Source organism: Lobosporangium transversale, assembly GCF_002105155.1.
Source record: "Lobosporangium transversale strain NRRL 3116 chromosome Unknown BCR41scaffold_30, whole genome shotgun sequence".
In the NCBI taxonomy this organism is placed as follows: Eukaryota; Fungi; Mortierellomycota; class Mortierellomycetes; order Mortierellales; family Mortierellaceae; genus Lobosporangium; species Lobosporangium transversale.
In genome coordinates this window covers 62,516-80,078 of record NW_019029008.1, presented here as the reverse complement: position 1 = coordinate 80,078, position 17,563 = coordinate 62,516, and the positions used below count along the sequence as shown (strand labels likewise).

The window sequence follows — 17,563 nt, the reverse complement described above, 5'->3', positions numbered from 1 at the left end:
CCTCAATCGAAGGACTCTACGCGTTAGCTCTAACTACAACTTTCCTCCAGTTGTAGTTGACAGATGTGTTGTGGAAAGTCTTGGAGACACGAATGCAATTTGCAATGTCAGCTTTATCCAGGGAGCCCCCGGCCAGGCTACGGATCTCTGGGGCCTTCAAAGGGCTCAATCTAAAGTTTTCCATTGTGTAAAGAGAGGGATAAAGCAAGAATGGGAGCTGGTGAAAGAAAAGAAAGCGGAAGGTTTAGTGTGTGAGCAGTGTGAAGAAGAGAGGAGAAAAGGAAAAGAAGAGAGTCGCATATTCGTGAAGAAGAAGCAAGAGAAGAGTTGCGCATTAATGAGGAATAAGAGAAAGAGAGAGGGAAAAGAAATAGTCGCGTATTCGTGAACGAATTAAAAAGCTTAGTTTTTGAGCGATGAGGAAGAAGAGAAGAGAAGAAAGAGAAGAAAAGGGTGTTCTTTTCCGCTAAGAGGCCCAGAGGCTAGCAATCCTCTAGAATCCCCACAGTGATCTTTCCTCAAGGAGTAGCAAGGGTTCAAGGGTTCGGTGGAGGGTCGGTGTAAGGGCCGGCAGAGGACCCGACGGCTTGTAACCCAAGCAAATAGACCTCTAAGGGAAGAAGACAAAAGAAAAATTCGGCGAGAATATTTGGTCAGCAGGGAACAGCAAAGTGCGCCTCAATACAAGCAGCAACAAAGAGCAAAAGCGCACAACGTATGCTCTATAAGGAAGAGCAAAAGAACACTTACAGGCCCGATTTCAGCCTTATTCCGATAAGCACACCATAGACTCATTGTAGTCTTTGGAAGGATCGTCGCTGAGGGTTCAAGGCCAGTGATGCCTGCTGCAGCTATAGGGAAGAAGGCAGAAGAGAGGAGATTAGTTAGTAAGTATCCTGGGCCTATCTGATGATAGAATAGATAGTGGACGAGCAAAGGCAAGACAAAGCAAAGTCATGCATAGGGCCACATACTCTACATGCTTACTTGATGACGGTGACGAGGACCCTTCTACAAATTGTACTTTTTTTCTGGCTAGAAGTTTTTTATTTATTCTTTTCTAATTTGTTGTATACATTGGATCATTCGATTTTGCTTTGGGCTCGCTCTGCAGCTGGATAGGAGTTCGTACTGTTTACAGTCTAAGGTTGATATGAAGGGAGGCAACAGGCAGGAAAAGAAAAGTCGGAACTATAGCAATGCAGCAAAGAGCGAGAGAGGTGAGGACTTGTCTAGGAGTGAATGCTTGAGAAGCATTGCTTACTTTTCATGTCTGTCGAGGAGCCTGAAGTAAAAAAGAAGAGAAAAGGAGAAAGCAATCCAATATTCGTTTCCGAAAGCGATCACGAATAAAGGATGAAGGCGCTTTTCAGGATGGCAGAGAGAAGAGGGTGAGTGAAACCCAACCTCTTGCTTTTTGTGCGTTCAAGAGTGAGCAAAAAAGAAAGAAAGAATATGACATACGAACATTAAAAGTGAACAATCTACGGGAATAACATCAATAGCATCCCATCAAGATCTGCAGGATTTTAACACTTTCCTTCACCATCAAACAAAGAAACTGATGAATCAGCTTAATCTTCAGTCGCATATTGTATATTGTATTGTATTGCAAACCTGTATGCCTTCACTTTTCTCAAAAAAGAACTGTTAAGAACTGCCGCAGCACCATTCCCAGAAAAGTATGCCCTGCTCCTTGTTAGAAATGAAGAGAGAGAATAGCCAAAGAGGATAAAGAGGCAGCCTTTTCTGCCTCACCATGCAGAGAATAGTTCAAGAGCAATGTGGCCAGATTGCAGATCTTGAATATGTTTTTAAATATCTCTTTTATCTTGTAATGATATGAAGAAAATTGATAGCATCATTATTATCCACTATTGATTCCTTTTCTTTCTTTTCCCATACTAGGCAAGGCATCAAGGAAGGATGGACTTCGATATATCCATTACGTCAACTTGGCAAAATGGCTTCTACATACCCAGGTACTGTTCACTACATGGACTACAAAGCAAGCTCGTTATGATTAAAGGTATGATGCAGAAACTGTTTGATCAGTGGTGTCATTCATGGTTTCATCACTACCGCTTTCCACTTTAAGTATTGCTTTGCTTGAGTTTGACTGATTGTTCACATCTGCAGTGTGTGAAGCGGCGTTAGGAACCCTTCGTATTTAAAGGCCTCTTTTTTTCTCCTTATTCGATAATCGAATAGAATTCGAATGCACTGTAAAAAGATTTTTTCGTCCCTTTTTTGTATGCCCTGGTTCAAGGTATGTATGCAACTTCTGTCATAGCAGCGGAAGCTTTAGTTGCCTTCAATCCGGCTTCTCCCTCGTCAAAGAGCTTCTAAACCTAAAATCAAGTTGTTTTATTGCACGATTTCAGGTCGTCCCAAAAGAATTTCATGCGATTCCCATATACCATTTGTGCCTCGTCCATAATAATAATGATTAGTTTTTCACTGCGAATCACTTGCTTCCATGCTGAAACCGCCAAGATCTCTGAAAGTCTTCACTGGTTACCGAGGCATGCTCAGCACAAAAAGTAAAATATATGCCATTTAGGCTGCGTGCAATGAAGTAGTCTCGCAAAGAATACCCCAGAGATGTCTTACCAGAATACGGTGGGCTACGAAGAAGAGTGACTCCTCGGTCCAATATGTATTGGGCAATGCCCTGACGACGGTTTTTGGATATAACAACAAAAGAGTCGGGGCCTTCCTCACGTTCTCCAGAATATATCCCTTGGGTTAATGCTGAAGCCAAATTATTAGACTACACAATTCACCCAACTCGAGCAATCCTAAAATTTACACAATAGCCATGATCCATTACCTGGTCCTGTGGCAAATAAAGCTTCAAAAAAAAAAAAAAAAAAAAAAAAAGAGGAGTAGGAAAAGAGCTTGATTGAGAAATAGGCTCAATCTACATCAGTGCAAGAATCACTGAGTGACCTTTTGAGAAAAGCCTAATTAGGCTATTTATTAGCCCTGCATTTGAGTCTTTACCCGGCGCTGAGACGGAGAAATCTATTCTCATAATAAATGTAACAATAAAAATAAATAAGTGCGTGTGCGTGAGAATGAGCTGTTGCAAGAGATGGAAAGCTTGTTTGAGAAAGAGGCCCCACCCACAACCATCAATGATGTCATGCGCAGATTGTAACAATCAATGCTATCACAAAATTCTAGAAAAGAGAGAACAAACAGCTAATTCCTTACCTGCTGATGGCCGCTGAACAATGGCATGGATGGTTTTCTTTGGTGGTGCCGTTCCAAAGATCTCGGAGATCTCACTTGTTGCCTGCCTCGAGGTTATTTTCACTGCATTTGCCTTGTGCTCCTCTAACAAAATTGGTTTGTCCTCTGTCTCGTCGTCATCAACATCCATTGGAATAGCGACGCGGTAAAGATTGAGCTCTTTAGCAGAAAGGTGATCAAGGTCTGGCTCACATGCTTTCTTGATTGCATCCTTAAGATGGCCGATCTACGTAGAGCACTGGCCATCCTTCTGCATAAGCTTTAGCAGCAAAGAAAATCGCAAGGTAGGATTTTCAAGAGGAAGTATTTATAAGACCTCTTGTGACACGTGAGGAGCTACCAGCTATGCCAGATTGGTGCATTGAACTACTGACACCTTTCTCGTGGCTGTGCTCTGGCATGTTCCACAAATTATTATTATTACATCAGGCGCATTTTTTGTGCTGTGTTTGGCTTTGTCTTACATTACGCGCCATTTGAAACCTTTTTTTTTTTTTTTTTGCCCATCCTCTTCACTCCTCCTTATCTTTACTTACTAAATAAACTCCTCTCTCATCCACTTCCTGTGTTTTTTTTTGTTTTTGTTTTCATAACTTTCAACAATGAGCCAACTTGTTCCATTACTTATGAACTTTGTGGAGCAGCAGGCTCGCCCACATGTTCAGGAGAAGGTTACAGAGCAACTCAACAGCACCAGAACCGATCTCAAGAACGATCTTCCTAATACGATTATCAACTTCCTCTCTGGGAATGATGGCAATAATGAAGGTGGGAACTCTATGGTCTCTCAGATCCTTTCCAAACTGGGCCCTAACTTTCCGAATCGTCTTCGCTCTGTAACTGATACAACTGTCGATACTGCAAGTGAGGGCATGGATACTCTTTTGACCAATGGAGTCCTCAGTATTGCTAAAAGTGTTCTCAGCAAGAACGCACCCGAAGGTGCTGAAGGTCAAGGTCAAGATGTTGGAGGACTCAACTTTGCTTTTTTAAAGTCTGGTAAAGAAGGCATGGTGAATACAACCATGGCAGCCTCGAAACCTGTGATTAAACAAGTGAGTGATAACATGGGCAACAAGTTATCCTCCTCTATCCCTGCTGCCATCGGCGGAGTGATTCAACAGTTGATTGATGAGAATAGTACAGCCAATGGGGCTTTGGGTATGGCTGCAGGCCTTATGTCCAAGTTTATGGGTAGTAACAATGCGCCAGGAAATACTACACCTCCCAACGATGGAGGTACCGAAGAGGATATCCAAAGGACAGGTGGTCATACGGGCCGCATCCAACAATTGCTACAAAATTTGCTAGCGCCCAAGATCTTGCTTTTGCTCCAGCCTTATTTACAAAAATTTGAGGCCCAGATGGTATGTTATTCAGCGATACTAAAAAAAAAAACTGATTTAATGGGCAAACTTATTCCGAGGGGTTTCTGAGATACTCACTCCTTTTTGATTTATCCACTTTTTCAGGCAGAGACGCTAGAAAATGACCTCCGTACCAAAGTTTTCTCCCCTGAATACATCAAGCAAACCGTGCTAGCCATGCTAACAGGAGCTGGCGGTCAAGGCGGTAGTGGTGCTGGTGCTATTCTAGGAGGTGTCATGAACTCATTCTTAAAGAAAAATAGCGATAATAACAATAGCCAACAGAATTCAGAAGGTGGAGACAAAAATACGAAACAAGCCCTTGGAGCCTTAGGTGATCTAGCAAGTTCATTCTTGAAGAATAGAAAATGAAATTCTCTTTAGGGCTTTAGGGCGTGTTACACGCAAAGACTATGATTATAAAATTAAAAGCTGGGCTTTGTAAAGCTCATGAAGATGTCTAATGTTGTAAACGTGGGCACGTTACACCCCTTAAAAATTTCCAGCGTATCAAAGATCTCTGGGTCATTTTGCATGGAGAAAGTGAAGTGGGGAATAAGACTGTCCCATTGGCCTCACACGAGTTCACTCCCTTCTCCAAATTTTAGTCAGAAACAATGAGTCGGTATGTGATGGACAGAGTTACATCCATCCAAAAAAATATTAACAAGGCTTTATCAATCCATCCATTTATCTATCGCATTTAACTTTGGGATCTATCAAAGAATCAACGTTATGAATTATTAAGGATTTCGGGACCCTTTTATTTTAATTTTACCCATCGAAAGATTCGTATCAAAGATTGATTTTTTTAAATTCATCAGATCAGGATTTCCTCTTTCAACAATCGACATCAATTCACTAATGATAACTGTAAAACAAATGGATGTCAGATTATCTAAAACAGGATCCCCAGCAAAAAATCATCTCAATCAGCGCAACAAAGGAATAATCTTTTTCAAGCAATTCAACTATGCTTGGACTTACTTTCATGAGCGATTTTGATCTACCACTTATTACGGCTGCAGGCAAAAAGAAAAAAGAACTATTCATCGTGGATTACAGGAATTTTTTTTTCTTTTTCTCATTCTTCGTGCTGGAGGGAGAAAAAAAAAAAAAAAGGATAACAGCAAAGCAAGACTTGTCATCGAAAGCAGCTTCTACGGTGTCATTCATATATTCAGGTCGCATCCAAAGAATGATTGCCGTTTTTTTTTTTTTTTTTTTACAGGAACGATGAGCAGCACAATGGCAGTTCACTCAAAGTACATGGACTTCACACTCATAATATTGTAACACAGTTCAGGAATGTTGAGTCCAAGGACGTTATAACAGGAGCTACTCTTCCGCCTTTTTCTTTATTCTAAAGAGAGAAAAGAAAGAAAAAAACAAAAATATTCATTCTAACCATCCCGGCTCCACCTCCAACTCTTTTTCCTCCCTAGTCTTTACGCTAAAGGTCGTGTTCTTGGATTCAAGCGCGCTAAGCGCAACCAGCGCCCCGATATTTCGCTCATCCAGATCGAGGGTGTGAAGACTGCTGCTGATACGGATTTCTATCTCGGCAAGCGTGTCGCCTTTGTCTACCGTGCCAAGCGCGAGGTCAACGGCTCCAAGATTCGCTGCATCTGGGGACGTGTCACTCGTGCCCACGGTGGTTCTGGTGTTGTCAAGGCCCGTTTCCGCCACAACTTGCCTGCCAAGTCCTTTGGTGCCTCCGTTCGCGTCGTATGTTTTTTTTTTTTTTTTTGATTTTATATTGGCAAATTCGAAAATGTCTAACTCTTTCTTTTCTCTTTTTTTTTTTTTTTTTTTTTTTTTTTTTTGTTAATTTCGTTTTTTTTACAGATGATGTACCCTTCCAGGTATGAAAAAAAAAAAATGTTTTTGAAGAACTTTTTTTATTTTTCAGTGAACAAAAAACTTACAGAACATCCACTAACGATCTTTCTTATGAATCTTTAACATTTTCTTTTATCGTTTGTATAGAGTTTAAGTTTCTCGTATCTGAATAAACTCATGGAGCATATATCGACTCTGACCATTAAAAAACAAATTTACTATAGCCATCAATTGACAAATGGAACTAGATTGATCTGATCTATTGAAGGAAAAGGAATTCTTTTATACTAGTATTGTTATTATTTATACCTTTTATTTATCATCATGAATTTGATTTCGTGAAATTTAAAAGGTTTGGCATTATTGATTGTAATCCAGGGATCACAGTCTGCAACTACTTGGGGACTTTCAACAAATTATATTTTAAGATATCTCAACCTTGTTTACTTTATTTTTATTTTTATTTTTTTGTTTTATTAATATTGTTTCTTTATGAGTTTGGCTGTGTCCGCATCTGCGCCTGCTGGTTGTCCTCTAATGTCTTCTTTTCCTTGTCAGCCTGCATCCGCTTCTTTACGTCCGCAATCAACTCTGCATATTCATCTGCATACTTGAGTGCATGTGCAAATGCAGATGCTGTAGCAACTGCGACCGCGACCGCATCATTATTTACATGATTTGAACCTCCGTTCTGACTGCTTGATTGGGATGAGGATAGCGTTGGGGTGCCTGGTTCCGTATCGTTTTCTGTTGCAGCGCGCTCTTCCTCTTTCTTTTTCTGTTGAGCCAGTTCCTTTTGTTGAATTTGTTGTTGCTGTTCCAATGCTCTTCTTTGAGCTTCTCTTGTCTGCATATCCTTTTCATATGAACGTTCCCAAACCTCCATGGCCTTCATCAGTTGTGCCTGAGTTTGCGGTCTCGTTGCATCACAGTTTGCATTATAAATAGTGACATATTCCGCATGTCGCTTTTGCATCAACTGTTTGTCACCATGAGTTGGAAGTCCCAGCTCCTATTGTTATTTAACATATATAATCGAAAAAAAAAAAAAAAAAAAAAAAAAAAAAAAAAGATACCATCGAAGTGAGCAGGTATAAAGTTTTTCATTCGCTGAAACAACTTCATACATTTCATAAACACATACTTGCAATTTCTTTCGAAGTTGTTTGTCGTTGAGAATACTATATGTCAACTTTGGGATCCTATGTGTATACAGATGCTGATCAGGGGCATATCTATATAAAGCAGCATCGCACAATAGCTATGAATCTATTGCTTCACAAACCTCTTTGGTTCCGGGTATGTTGCTACTGGTTTCTTGCCGCCGTTCGAATTGAATGATAACCCTGGAGAAATTTGACTATCATTGGTACGTCGTGGTGATCCTCCCGGCGTTGTTGAACTGATGGATACTGATGTTGAGGTATTGGCTGTGGCATTAGAAATACTCTTCCCTGAAGCCCCACATTTTTCATAGAGTGCAATAATGTCAGATTTTTGTGTGATGATGACCTTATATGGAATTGTATAGTTTGGATCGTTTTGCTTCAGCAAGCAGTAGTTATCTAGATGAGTGTTGGTGTATGTAAATGGAATTCCGTTCCCACATATTGGGCAAGCTACAAGCGTGGATGGTTTAGACAATACTGATCCTGGTACTGATGTCGTTGGTGCACCTGAGGCTGAGTTTGAAGGTCCAAAATCTGGTAGCGTTGAAGATACTAACTCGGGAGCTGGAGCGGTATTATTCGATAATTCTAGCGGAGTACTTGCATTGGATGAACGTGGTATCCTTGATCGAAGAACTGGTCCTATTTTTTTTTTTTTTTTTTTTTTTTGAAGATAGTTAGTCCCGCATAACATGAATATTGTGATATTGATATTTCGTTAACGAAAGTCCGTAGCATCAATGCTTGGTCAGATAATATTGTATTTTTTTTTTTTTTTTTTTTTTTTTTTAAAAAAAAAAATTTATATATAATAATGAAAAGAAGAGAAACAAACCTGAAGAACGAGTGACATGTTTTCCTTTATGGTGGGACGTAGATTCATGTGACGATACATCGACAAAGTCTCCGTCCCTATCATCATTATCATCATCAGCTAGGCTGAGGTCCATATTCATATTATTTGGATCTTGACTACAATTACTACTGCCGTCGTTGCTTATTTTGGGTGCAGACTTATTGGTGGGACTCATCCTGGCTGATGTCCGCCGTCTCTTCTGTTGCAGGGCAACATCATCGATTTCCATACTATTTGAACGAGATAGAGGTCCATGCTGTTGTGAAGTATTTCTCTTTGGTTCTAAACTTTCCATCAAAATCCTCAGGAGCTTTGACCTGTTATATAGAGCGTCAGCTTGCGAGTCTCTGCGATTGCCACCAAAAAATATTTTCACGTACTTTTTTTTTTTTTTTTTTTTTTTTTTTTTAAAATAAAAAATAATAATACCTGCAGTCCTTAAAGTTGTTAGCGATTTCATCGAGTGCAACATTCCGACGCATTTGAGAAGTTGAGGTTGGGATTCTACAGGCAGGACAGTTGGACTCCTTGTCGAGGTGGCGTCGGATGCATTCAGAGCAAAAGTTATGGTGGCACTGTAACATGACAGCTGCCCTGAGCATCTCTTTACAAATGGGACAACGCAGATGTGAATCGATTTCTCGAAGACTGGCATACTCTGTAGGCCAGTCTGATGGGTCAGTTATGTCATTGCTCATTTAGTTGCTATACTATTAGGGAAAAGTGCCGCTGGTTATATCTGGAGTGAAAGTAAAGGAGTTAGTTGTTCCAAGAGTGGTGAGTATTTGGTGGCTTTTTTTTTTCTTAATTGAAGCACGTGCAGAAATAGTGTTCCTGAATTGAATTCACTGTTTTACATGCAACGGATGGTGATTCCAATAATAACTCACTTTCCTTGTGACCAGGCTTGCTATTAACCGGCAAGCGATCTGACTATCATATCCCACATTTCTTCTAGGAAGGTAGTCTCCTATAATGGGTTAACAACGTTGATCTTTTTTTATTATTCTCATCTAGCTCTATTGAGAAACGAAGTTTCACAAGGAAAGACGCGATTGAGACGACTGTGGTGGTGTAGCCAGCACCGCCAGTTCATAGGCAAGTCATCAGGCTTTGTCCAATTCCATTCATTATATAACCATAGATCTCGATTTTTGTTTGAAAATGCTAGAGCTACTCGGAATATTTACGCTTCGACACATGCTACTGATTCCAAGTGGAGCAGACCCAATTAGCCTTGAAACGAGTGGCTTTACTTATACTACTGAGGATGTTCATCCAAAGAAAGCCGTCAGTCGAAGGAGCACATCATGATATTAACTGAGCATAAAAATTATGGAATAAATTCTATGGTGGCTTTTTTCTACATGAAAAATGGCGGAGTTGTGTCAGCCTGAATAAATATGCTGTTGTTTTTTTGTTTTTTGGAAAAAAATTTTCTGCACCTTTCCTTTCTCCTTCGCCTTTTCCTTTTACACCTAATCTTTTGTATTTATCAGTTCGCTGGTGGATTTGGTCAAGAGGGTAATTAACACGTGTTAATTGCACTTTTCCAAAGACAAACACCGGCGTTCTATTATGTGACATGGTATGTATTTAAAAATAAAAAGAAAACAAGAAAAAACAATAATTTTGATCTCAAGATGTAAGATTTTGAAATGATGAACCTGGCATTTGGCTGTATGTGCATTCTGCACACTGACGAAAAAAACCTAGCTACCTTTAACATTTATTCTGACAATTCAAAAATCTTCATCCGAATCACATCAGTCTCATGTCGACGTACAAAGAAAAAAAAAAAAAAAAAAAAACTGATGGTAAATTTATTCTGATCTTTTTTAGGTTTTTTTCTTAATCCCCTCAATCATGTATTCACTATCTCTATGGTATGTATATCTTTTTTTTCTCCGTTCAATTGATTTTACCCTTTGTATTTTGTTTATGATGAACCTGGCATTTGGCTGTATGTGTTTTTTACACACTGACGAAAAAAACCTAGCTACCTTTAACAATTTTTTCTGACAATCAACAAAATAAGACTCCTCAATTGAATCCTATCGGATCAAAAAAAAAAAAAGGAAATTCTGACCTTGTTTCTTATTCTTTTTGATATAATAATGTATAGATGAATATACAATGAGAAGAGATTTTATTCGAGCTGTAGATCGGGATCATGGATTTCAATGATCTAAAAGATCAATGTTGAATTAGAATGACAATTTGTCATTTGATTCAACATATTTTTTTTTTAGGGACATTGTAATCATATGAATAATAAAAATGAACATTTCCTATACAAATAAAGCTTTTATGTTTGCGCTTCTATTTTTCTTGACATGGCATCTGAGGAGAGCGATTGACTAAATCCAATTGACCACACAAATATCTGATGCTCGGCCAATTGCTCATAATCCATGTCACCTCCTCAAATTGCATTCGCTGGCGACCATTATATACGAACATTAGGGTGTGTAGACTTTAGTTCATTCAGACCTACTCTAAGTCTCTAGCCCAGGGCCCGTCTTCCCTATCCCTGAAGTCCTATCCCGTTAGGTAAAGGGAGCGTAGCTGTGTCATGAAGCAACATTTAGTGCCGTGCTCATGAGGCCCGAAGCTAACCATTGGTTCTATTCCACTGATATGAAGTAGCCATTCAACATATGCTTGATTCTCAGGGTGGCTGTGAACCCGCATATTCTCGATTGGCTTGAGTGTTGTCACCGAAGACCAAATACAAGATCTTTTCAAAGATCCATCCTCGATCTGAGCCTGCGTCCCGCGGATGACAACTCAAAGTACCTGTCTGAAATCACCGCTAAACACAACTATCTTGCCGCCAAACGGAGTATCTTTGAGTCTCATGATATCTTGAAGCAGCCTATCCACAGCCTTCAAGCAGTGCCTGTGCTGCAGAGGGGCTTCATCACAGAAAACAACATAGGTATCACGTATCACTCTTACTGCCTCATGCTGCCTCATAGCGCTGAAGGTGTCAGTGGTAAAAAAAAAAAAAAAAAAAAAAAAAAAAGGAAGGAAGGAGGAGGAGAATAATACGAAAATGAAAACGCAATCGAAATGAAAATATTACATTTTTATTTCTTTTGGCTGATATAAAGAAATAGCAGCTAGTCTTTTAGTCTTGACCTTGCTCCGCTATCTCTTTATATGATTGTCAATCCTAGAGATCCTTTCAATCGTCGGCAATGCCCTAGATAAAAATGGCATTTTACACTAAATCTACGTCTCCAAGACTTTCCAAAGTACGCTCGTCAATCCTTTGCCAAGTAGATTTGACGAGCGTGCTGTGGAAAGACTTGGAGACACTGACACAGCGTAAAATGCCGTTTTTGGTTAGAGAGTCGCCAACGATTATAAGGATTTCTGGGATCGGCCCTTGTTACTAATAACAAGCAGGAGCGCATCCTCGGTGACGTAATTTAGGCATTAATTGTGCCGCTCTTAATTGAGCACATTCAACATCGGAAAGAAATGAATAAATTTCTTTTTCTTTCATCACATCAACTCCACCGAATTCTAAAAAATGGTTGCTCCTGTTCAAAACCTCCTTGCAAAGTCCATGTTGAGCCATATTGGCTTCTCTCTTACCTTTGGAACGTACGTCCTCATTTATGTTCTTTATTTTTGTTCAATAAAAAAAAAAAAAAAGATTTTGCACTACAATACAATCTAGTCTCGGATCTGTCTTTTCCCGAACAGGAAGAATCCGACATCTATTAAATCTGCAGTATCACAAAAATCTGTGTCTTACATGGCAACATTTAAAACCAGAAATCAGAAAACCAGCAACATGTCATTTCAATTATTTCTTCAGGAGTATCCGTAATTTATAATGAATTAATCCGATGCTAACATTTTACACGTTAACCTTTTTTTTTTTTTTTTTAAGTGTCGCTGCTTATGGCTACTGGTACAAGGTTGCTCTCGCTAACCGCAACACTCGCACGGAGTACTACCTCAAGTACAACGCCAACAGAGCTCAAGCACTTTAAACGATCAAACGATTCAAAGTCAACTCAAAACGTTATTGATAGATTTTTTTCTACCTTTACACGCTTGTCATTAAAAAAAAAGAGATTCTAATAAAAACTCCACTCTCATCGCGACTTTGACATATTCAAATAAGAGTATATTTTCTGTTCCGTTGATTCTCATAAATCAGGTCCCCAAAAACTATGGATGATATAGATGGCTACAGAACCTGTCGCGAGTACAGATCACTGGTCTCAATGAACTTGAGATTCCGATAAAGTATATTATTAAATGGCAAGGGAGCCATCATCACTTTTACGTGGTTGTTTTTTTTTTTTTTTTTTAAACAAAAAAGGGTCAATGTTCGAAGATCATGGCAGATAATTCAGCGTTACGGAAATAATGCGGCTCTTGATATTGACAATTTCCAATTAATGGATAAGAAAGATGACCGCGCGGATCAAATACAAATTCCAATCCTATGCTGTTTCCTCCTTTTTCATACACGAGTCCTATTCCGCTCGCGTATAATCAATGTCAAGAAAACTATATCCCCAGCTTTTTTATTGTGTTTTTTGTCAATTTGGCATAGAGAAGAGATATTCACTAGCGTTCGAAACCGACCATATGCTTTAACATAGAATTGGTTTTTATTATCCATGCTATGGATGATGGCCTTCACTTGAGCAATTGATGGCTCAATGAGCCTGAGCCCCATATTTGCCCGAGTTGTAAAGGAAAATGTAGTATTTGGCAAAAAAAAAAAAAAAAAAAAAAAAAAAAAAAAGAGGAACATTTAGTCACTTTGGGTGCTAAAGAAAAGTTGGCATTCATAATATGTACCTACACCCTTCTAACTATTATTATCTGGATACAAAGTTTTCGATCCAATTCAGTTGTAGTCTCATTAGTTAGGGACATGCCAAGCAGTCCTGCAAACAAAAACTAGACAATAGAGAAGCTGAAAGGCCTAGCAGCATGTTTACTTTCTATTATCTCTAACAGTATTAATATAAAAAAAAAAAAAAAAAAAAAAAAAAGATTTGTTTCTTTACGATGGAGATAGACTTGTGGTTCAAGGTCATTCATTGGTATCATCAACTGCAGGCAAGAGCTGTCATAGTGATCACATCCTAGAGCATCCAGATAGCTTCAGGTACTTAACTGAAATATCCTTTTATGAACATCATCAAGAAATTTCGAGTGAAGTCATGTGTTCCAAATGGATAAAAAAAAAAAAAAGAAAATCTCGATCGCTTTTAATTTTAAAGAACCCTGGATAAAAACGCTCTAATGAAAACATTCAATCAATTCATTTTTTCTCTCATTTTCTGTTTATTAATTCGAGCAATCATCATGGCATCCTCACTCCAAAAGTTGACTTCAGTCATTCACAAGGCCAGTGCCAAGCACACTGCCACTGTCATCTTCTTTCACGGACTCGGCGACTCTGGTGAGGGATGGTAAGTATCTTTTATTTCAAAAATAAAATCGAATAAATAGAAAAATAATATTTATCCAGCCCGATGCATTCACAACAAGCGATTCCTGTCCGTTTGGCTTTTAATTGATCTTGGTTTCCCTCCTTCCTCTCTCTTCCTGTCTTTGAAATCTTCATAGGGCACCGGTTGGAGAACAGGTAATCTAGAAAATACCTTACTGAAATATATACAAAGGAATTTTGAACAATATCATTCATGAAGAGATATTACCGGAATGTTATATTAAAAGGAGGTTTGACTCATTTCGATAGTTGGGAGAGCATCTTCCCCATGTCAAGTTTATTTTCCCTAATGCGCCCTCGATGCCTGTGACTTTGAACTATGGCATGAAGATGCCATCTTGGTATGACATCAAGTCATTGGCCAATGTTGACCAGGAGCAGGATGAGGAGGGCATGTTCAAGTCACGTCAACAAGGTTAGCTAAAGAGATAATATACCATGAGTTCTTCAATCTCTTTTATTTCTTATCTTTTTACTCTTCTAATTAGCAAACTCTTTTATTTTTTATTTAAAAAAAAAAAAAAAAAAAAAAAAAGCGATGGAAATCATCCGAGAAGAAGTTGAACAGAATGGTATTCCCGCAAACCGGATTGTCATTGGCGGATTCTCTCAAGGTTGTGTGATGGGGCTCTTGCTAGGATTGACTTCTGAATACAAATTTGCAGGAATCGTCTCCTTGAGCGGATATATGCCTTTGCATGGGAAGATCATGAATATGGCTTCAGATGCCAACAGAAAGACTCCTATCTTCTGGGGACATGGTGATCAGGATCCTGTGGTCCGATATGAATATGGCCAACAGTCTGTGGAATTGTTGAAAAAACACAAGTTCAACGTTAGATTCAACACTTACCGTAATATGGGACATAGCTCTTGCCCTCAAGAACTTCGAGATCTGCTGAGTTTCTTTAAGGAGACCATCCCAGAAACCACAAATAGTGAACCCGTTTCAGCAAAGGCTTAGAGACACCTTAATTGTAATAAGAAGCTCATATTAGAGAAATACATAAAGACAACTTTGCGTCATTCATTTGTTCCACACAAGTGTAATACGCCTTTTTATTATTGTTATTATTATTATTATTATTATTATTATTATTGTAACTATTCTTCTTCTGATGCCGTTGCAATTGAAGAATTTTTTTTAACCCGCGGCGCTCTGGGTTTTTTATAAACAGCCTCTTGACGACCTGCCTTCATGGCAGCATATCGTCCACATGTAAATAAATAGTCGCTCAATCGGTTCAAATAGACAGCCACACTCTTATCGACCCTTTGTTCCTGCGCCAGCGGCACGACTCTTCTTTCAGTCCGACGACTTACAGATCTTGCAATATGAAGCGCAGCAGCAGCCTTGCCTCCAGACTATATCCAAATCAAAAAAAAAAAAAAAAAAAAAAAAGTATTAGTGTTAACGTCGACGTCATAGAATTATAAACGATTTTAGTCGCGCTCTTACAGGAAGGATGAAGCTGGTCAGCGGAGGTAATTCCTGATCCATAGTATCTATCCAGGTCTCCAGATCCTGGACATGTTGGCCATCCGAATCAAATTCAGTTCGGGCAAGACGTGGAGCTGTAGCGGAGTCCCGAGGTGTCGCAATATTGGACCCGATATCCTGTAACAAACATTGAATCTGTTCCAGTTGCCCGATCATCCCATTAAGCCCTTCACCTTGATCCAAACAGAACTCACGGGCCAAACTAGCAGATTAATAATATTACACCGTTGCAAATATTAACAATAATAATAATATTAACAATCCACTAAACATGCTTGTTTAATAAACAGCGACTCTTTGGTATTTTAAAACATTTAAAGTCATCCGATCTTAATATCCAAAACCTAATACCCCACGTACCCGATTGACGATGACAGCTCGTCGTTTGTGCCTGTGTTCAAGAGATAAAGTAAAAAGAAGTTTAAGTAACAAGGTTCATGGACAATTTTTTCTTCTCAGCTTTTCAAAAATGTATACAGTACATTGTTCTAACTCTGTTATTACCTAACGCGTCAAAGACGACGTCATCTTTGGGTCTGCGTTCTCCAGTAAAAAGAGCAGATGTGCCTTTGTCTCCCGTTTTAGTGTAGATTTTGGGTCTTCCAGCCAACAACACCCTGATAGTTTTCAGATGGACTTGTAAAAGTTAGCTTTGAATTATTTTGATTACAATAGTTATCATAACGATGATAATTGTTTTTAAAAAAAAAAAAAAAAAAAAAAAAATTGGAAAGCCAAACTCGTTCTCCTTGCCTTGTCCCTGTAGAAAAAGCACAATTGCCCGTTCGTCTTAGTGTTGCCCGAAATGCGCCGAGATACATCGTCATTTACTTGGATGAATGAATGCTGAATGAACATGCATGAGACCTTTGACAATGAAACCTCCAGGAGTCGAATTAAAAAAAAGCCACTTCATTATCTTTCAAGCAATTGCTATCCACACCGTACACCGTGGGACATTTTTTCAGGTACACAGGTAATCCCATTGCTTGCCTCATTTGGACATCGAATATCTTTCCTCCTTTCTTCATTCACTTTTTTTTTTCTTTTTTTTTTCTTGTTCTAGGCTTTTAGTGCATGAACGAAGCTCAGATTAGCGTTTATTATATCCATATTGTAGTAAATATATACACATCTACTTGGTCCAGTCAAGGCCCAGGTTCCGAGCGTATGATGCTCTTTTGAAAACAACCAATTACATTCCTTAGAAGTTAGAAAAGTATCTCCTTTTGGAGCTCCGCTTTCTGCATCCATTCAAGCAACAAAAGTCTAATAAGAAGTTTATGAAGTTTAATGGTCTCACCCTCGTTTACATGTATAAAGATCTAACTGGCATGTTAATCTTCGCATATAATACTGCCATAAACAAAAAAAAATAAAAAAAAATAAAAAAAAATAAAAAAAAAAAATAATAAAAAAAATAAAAACACCATTGGTGGCACAAACATTGCTTCATATAGCCCTTTTGGCCCTTTTTAAAATAGGACCCAGGTACCTCTTAAGTTCCTCAGATCATAGCAAAAAAAAAAAAAGTTAAAATAAAATAAAGAATTTAAGCGATTACTTTTTTTTTTTCCTGTCTGTCTTGTCAACTACTCATACCCACATCCTTCACTGTCCACTCTATACCCTTTATTCCTACTAGTCCACGCACATTGGTATCCAAAGACATCATCACTACCACCGCCACCACCATCACCATTAACATCATGACAAGCGATGACACTTCCTCATCCACTTCAACTTCAACTTCAACATCCTTTCTCCAATCTATTCAACCAATTGCACTTAACAGTCCAGAGGTGCTTGGAGGGACATCCTCTGGTTTTGCATTTCCCTCTTCTAGTCCTTTCGAAGATAGTAGACTGCATACACCTGCTACCGTCCTTTTTGCCTCATCAGGATCTCCTTCCTCCACTCTTGAATCGACGCCGTTGAGGTTCTCTGAAACTGAATTATGGAAACTGAGTCTGGGTATCGAGCGCTATGCCAGAGCTATTCAAGATCCAGACCTATTAGGCAGTTTCTCGGGTACTGTGCCATTGCCATCGTTGATACATCAACAACAGCAGCAGC

The 17,563-nt window shown here is 38.9% G+C and overlaps 8 protein-coding genes across 8 annotated transcripts; 5 read left to right on the top strand and 3 right to left on the bottom strand.

Annotated features, from left to right (window-relative positions):
• Window positions 1-493: 493 nt before the first annotated feature.
• Window positions 494-3,388, bottom strand: BCR41DRAFT_398246 (hypothetical protein; the record flags this gene model as incomplete). The annotated part of the gene is made up of 4 exons (XM_022028950.1): window positions 494-610; window positions 751-851; window positions 2,614-2,754; window positions 3,220-3,388. The coding sequence occupies 4 exons, from the start codon at window positions 3,386-3,388 to the stop codon at window positions 494-496; spliced, it is 528 nt and encodes a 175-aa protein (XP_021879319.1).
• Window positions 3,389-3,801: 413 nt separating this feature from the next.
• Window positions 3,802-4,997, top strand: BCR41DRAFT_387941 (hypothetical protein; the record flags this gene model as incomplete). The annotated part of the gene is made up of 2 exons (XM_022027945.1): window positions 3,802-4,625; window positions 4,731-4,997. Exons 1-2 carry the CDS (start codon window positions 3,861-3,863, stop codon window positions 4,995-4,997), a joined length of 1,032 nt encoding a protein of 343 aa, XP_021879318.1. The 5' UTR covers window positions 3,802-3,860.
• Window positions 4,998-5,189: 192 nt separating this feature from the next.
• BCR41DRAFT_357453 (ribosomal protein L35A) lies at window positions 5,190-6,758 on the top strand. The gene is made up of 4 exons (XM_022024907.1): window positions 5,190-5,250; window positions 6,071-6,353; window positions 6,474-6,490; window positions 6,615-6,758. The coding sequence occupies exons 1-4, from the start codon at window positions 5,243-5,245 to the stop codon at window positions 6,619-6,621; spliced, it is 315 nt and encodes a 104-aa protein (XP_021879317.1). The 5' UTR covers window positions 5,190-5,242; the 3' UTR covers window positions 6,622-6,758.
• Window positions 6,759-6,904: 146 nt separating this feature from the next.
• BCR41DRAFT_338699 (hypothetical protein) lies at window positions 6,905-9,231 on the bottom strand. The gene is made up of 5 exons (XM_022022121.1): window positions 8,922-9,231; window positions 8,472-8,809; window positions 7,753-8,278; window positions 7,612-7,669; window positions 6,905-7,479 (listed from the first exon to the last, which is right to left on the bottom strand). Exons 1-5 carry the CDS (start codon window positions 9,188-9,190, stop codon window positions 6,958-6,960), a joined length of 1,713 nt encoding a protein of 570 aa, XP_021879316.1. The 5' UTR covers window positions 9,191-9,231; the 3' UTR covers window positions 6,905-6,957.
• Window positions 9,232-10,286: 1,055 nt separating this feature from the next.
• Window positions 10,287-10,568, top strand: BCR41DRAFT_357451 (hypothetical protein). The gene has a single exon (XM_022024906.1). It carries the CDS (start codon window positions 10,359-10,361, stop codon window positions 10,512-10,514), a length of 156 nt encoding a protein of 51 aa, XP_021879315.1. The 5' UTR covers window positions 10,287-10,358; the 3' UTR covers window positions 10,515-10,568.
• Window positions 10,569-12,033: 1,465 nt separating this feature from the next.
• Window positions 12,034-12,502, top strand: BCR41DRAFT_398243 (hypothetical protein; the record flags this gene model as incomplete). The annotated part of the gene is made up of 2 exons (XM_022028949.1): window positions 12,034-12,107; window positions 12,400-12,502. The coding sequence occupies 2 exons, from the start codon at window positions 12,034-12,036 to the stop codon at window positions 12,500-12,502; spliced, it is 177 nt and encodes a 58-aa protein (XP_021879314.1).
• Window positions 12,503-13,759: 1,257 nt separating this feature from the next.
• Window positions 13,760-15,028, top strand: BCR41DRAFT_357448 (Phospholipase/carboxylesterase/thioesterase). Its single transcript, XM_022024905.1, has 4 exons — window positions 13,760-13,945; window positions 14,103-14,121; window positions 14,236-14,401; window positions 14,523-15,028. Exons 1-4 carry the CDS (start codon window positions 13,776-13,778, stop codon window positions 14,948-14,950), a joined length of 783 nt encoding a protein of 260 aa, XP_021879313.1. The 5' UTR covers window positions 13,760-13,775; the 3' UTR covers window positions 14,951-15,028.
• Window positions 15,029-15,040: 12 nt separating this feature from the next.
• BCR41DRAFT_357446 (Adenosylcobalamin biosynthesis, ATP:cob(I)alamin adenosyltransferase-like protein) lies at window positions 15,041-16,335 on the bottom strand. The gene is made up of 5 exons (XM_022024904.1): window positions 16,241-16,335; window positions 15,992-16,104; window positions 15,848-15,878; window positions 15,446-15,689; window positions 15,041-15,351 (listed from the first exon to the last, which is right to left on the bottom strand). The coding sequence occupies exons 1-5, from the start codon at window positions 16,312-16,314 to the stop codon at window positions 15,091-15,093; spliced, it is 723 nt and encodes a 240-aa protein (XP_021879312.1). The 5' UTR covers window positions 16,315-16,335; the 3' UTR covers window positions 15,041-15,090.
• Between the last annotated feature and the right edge of the window lie 1,228 nt (window positions 16,336-17,563).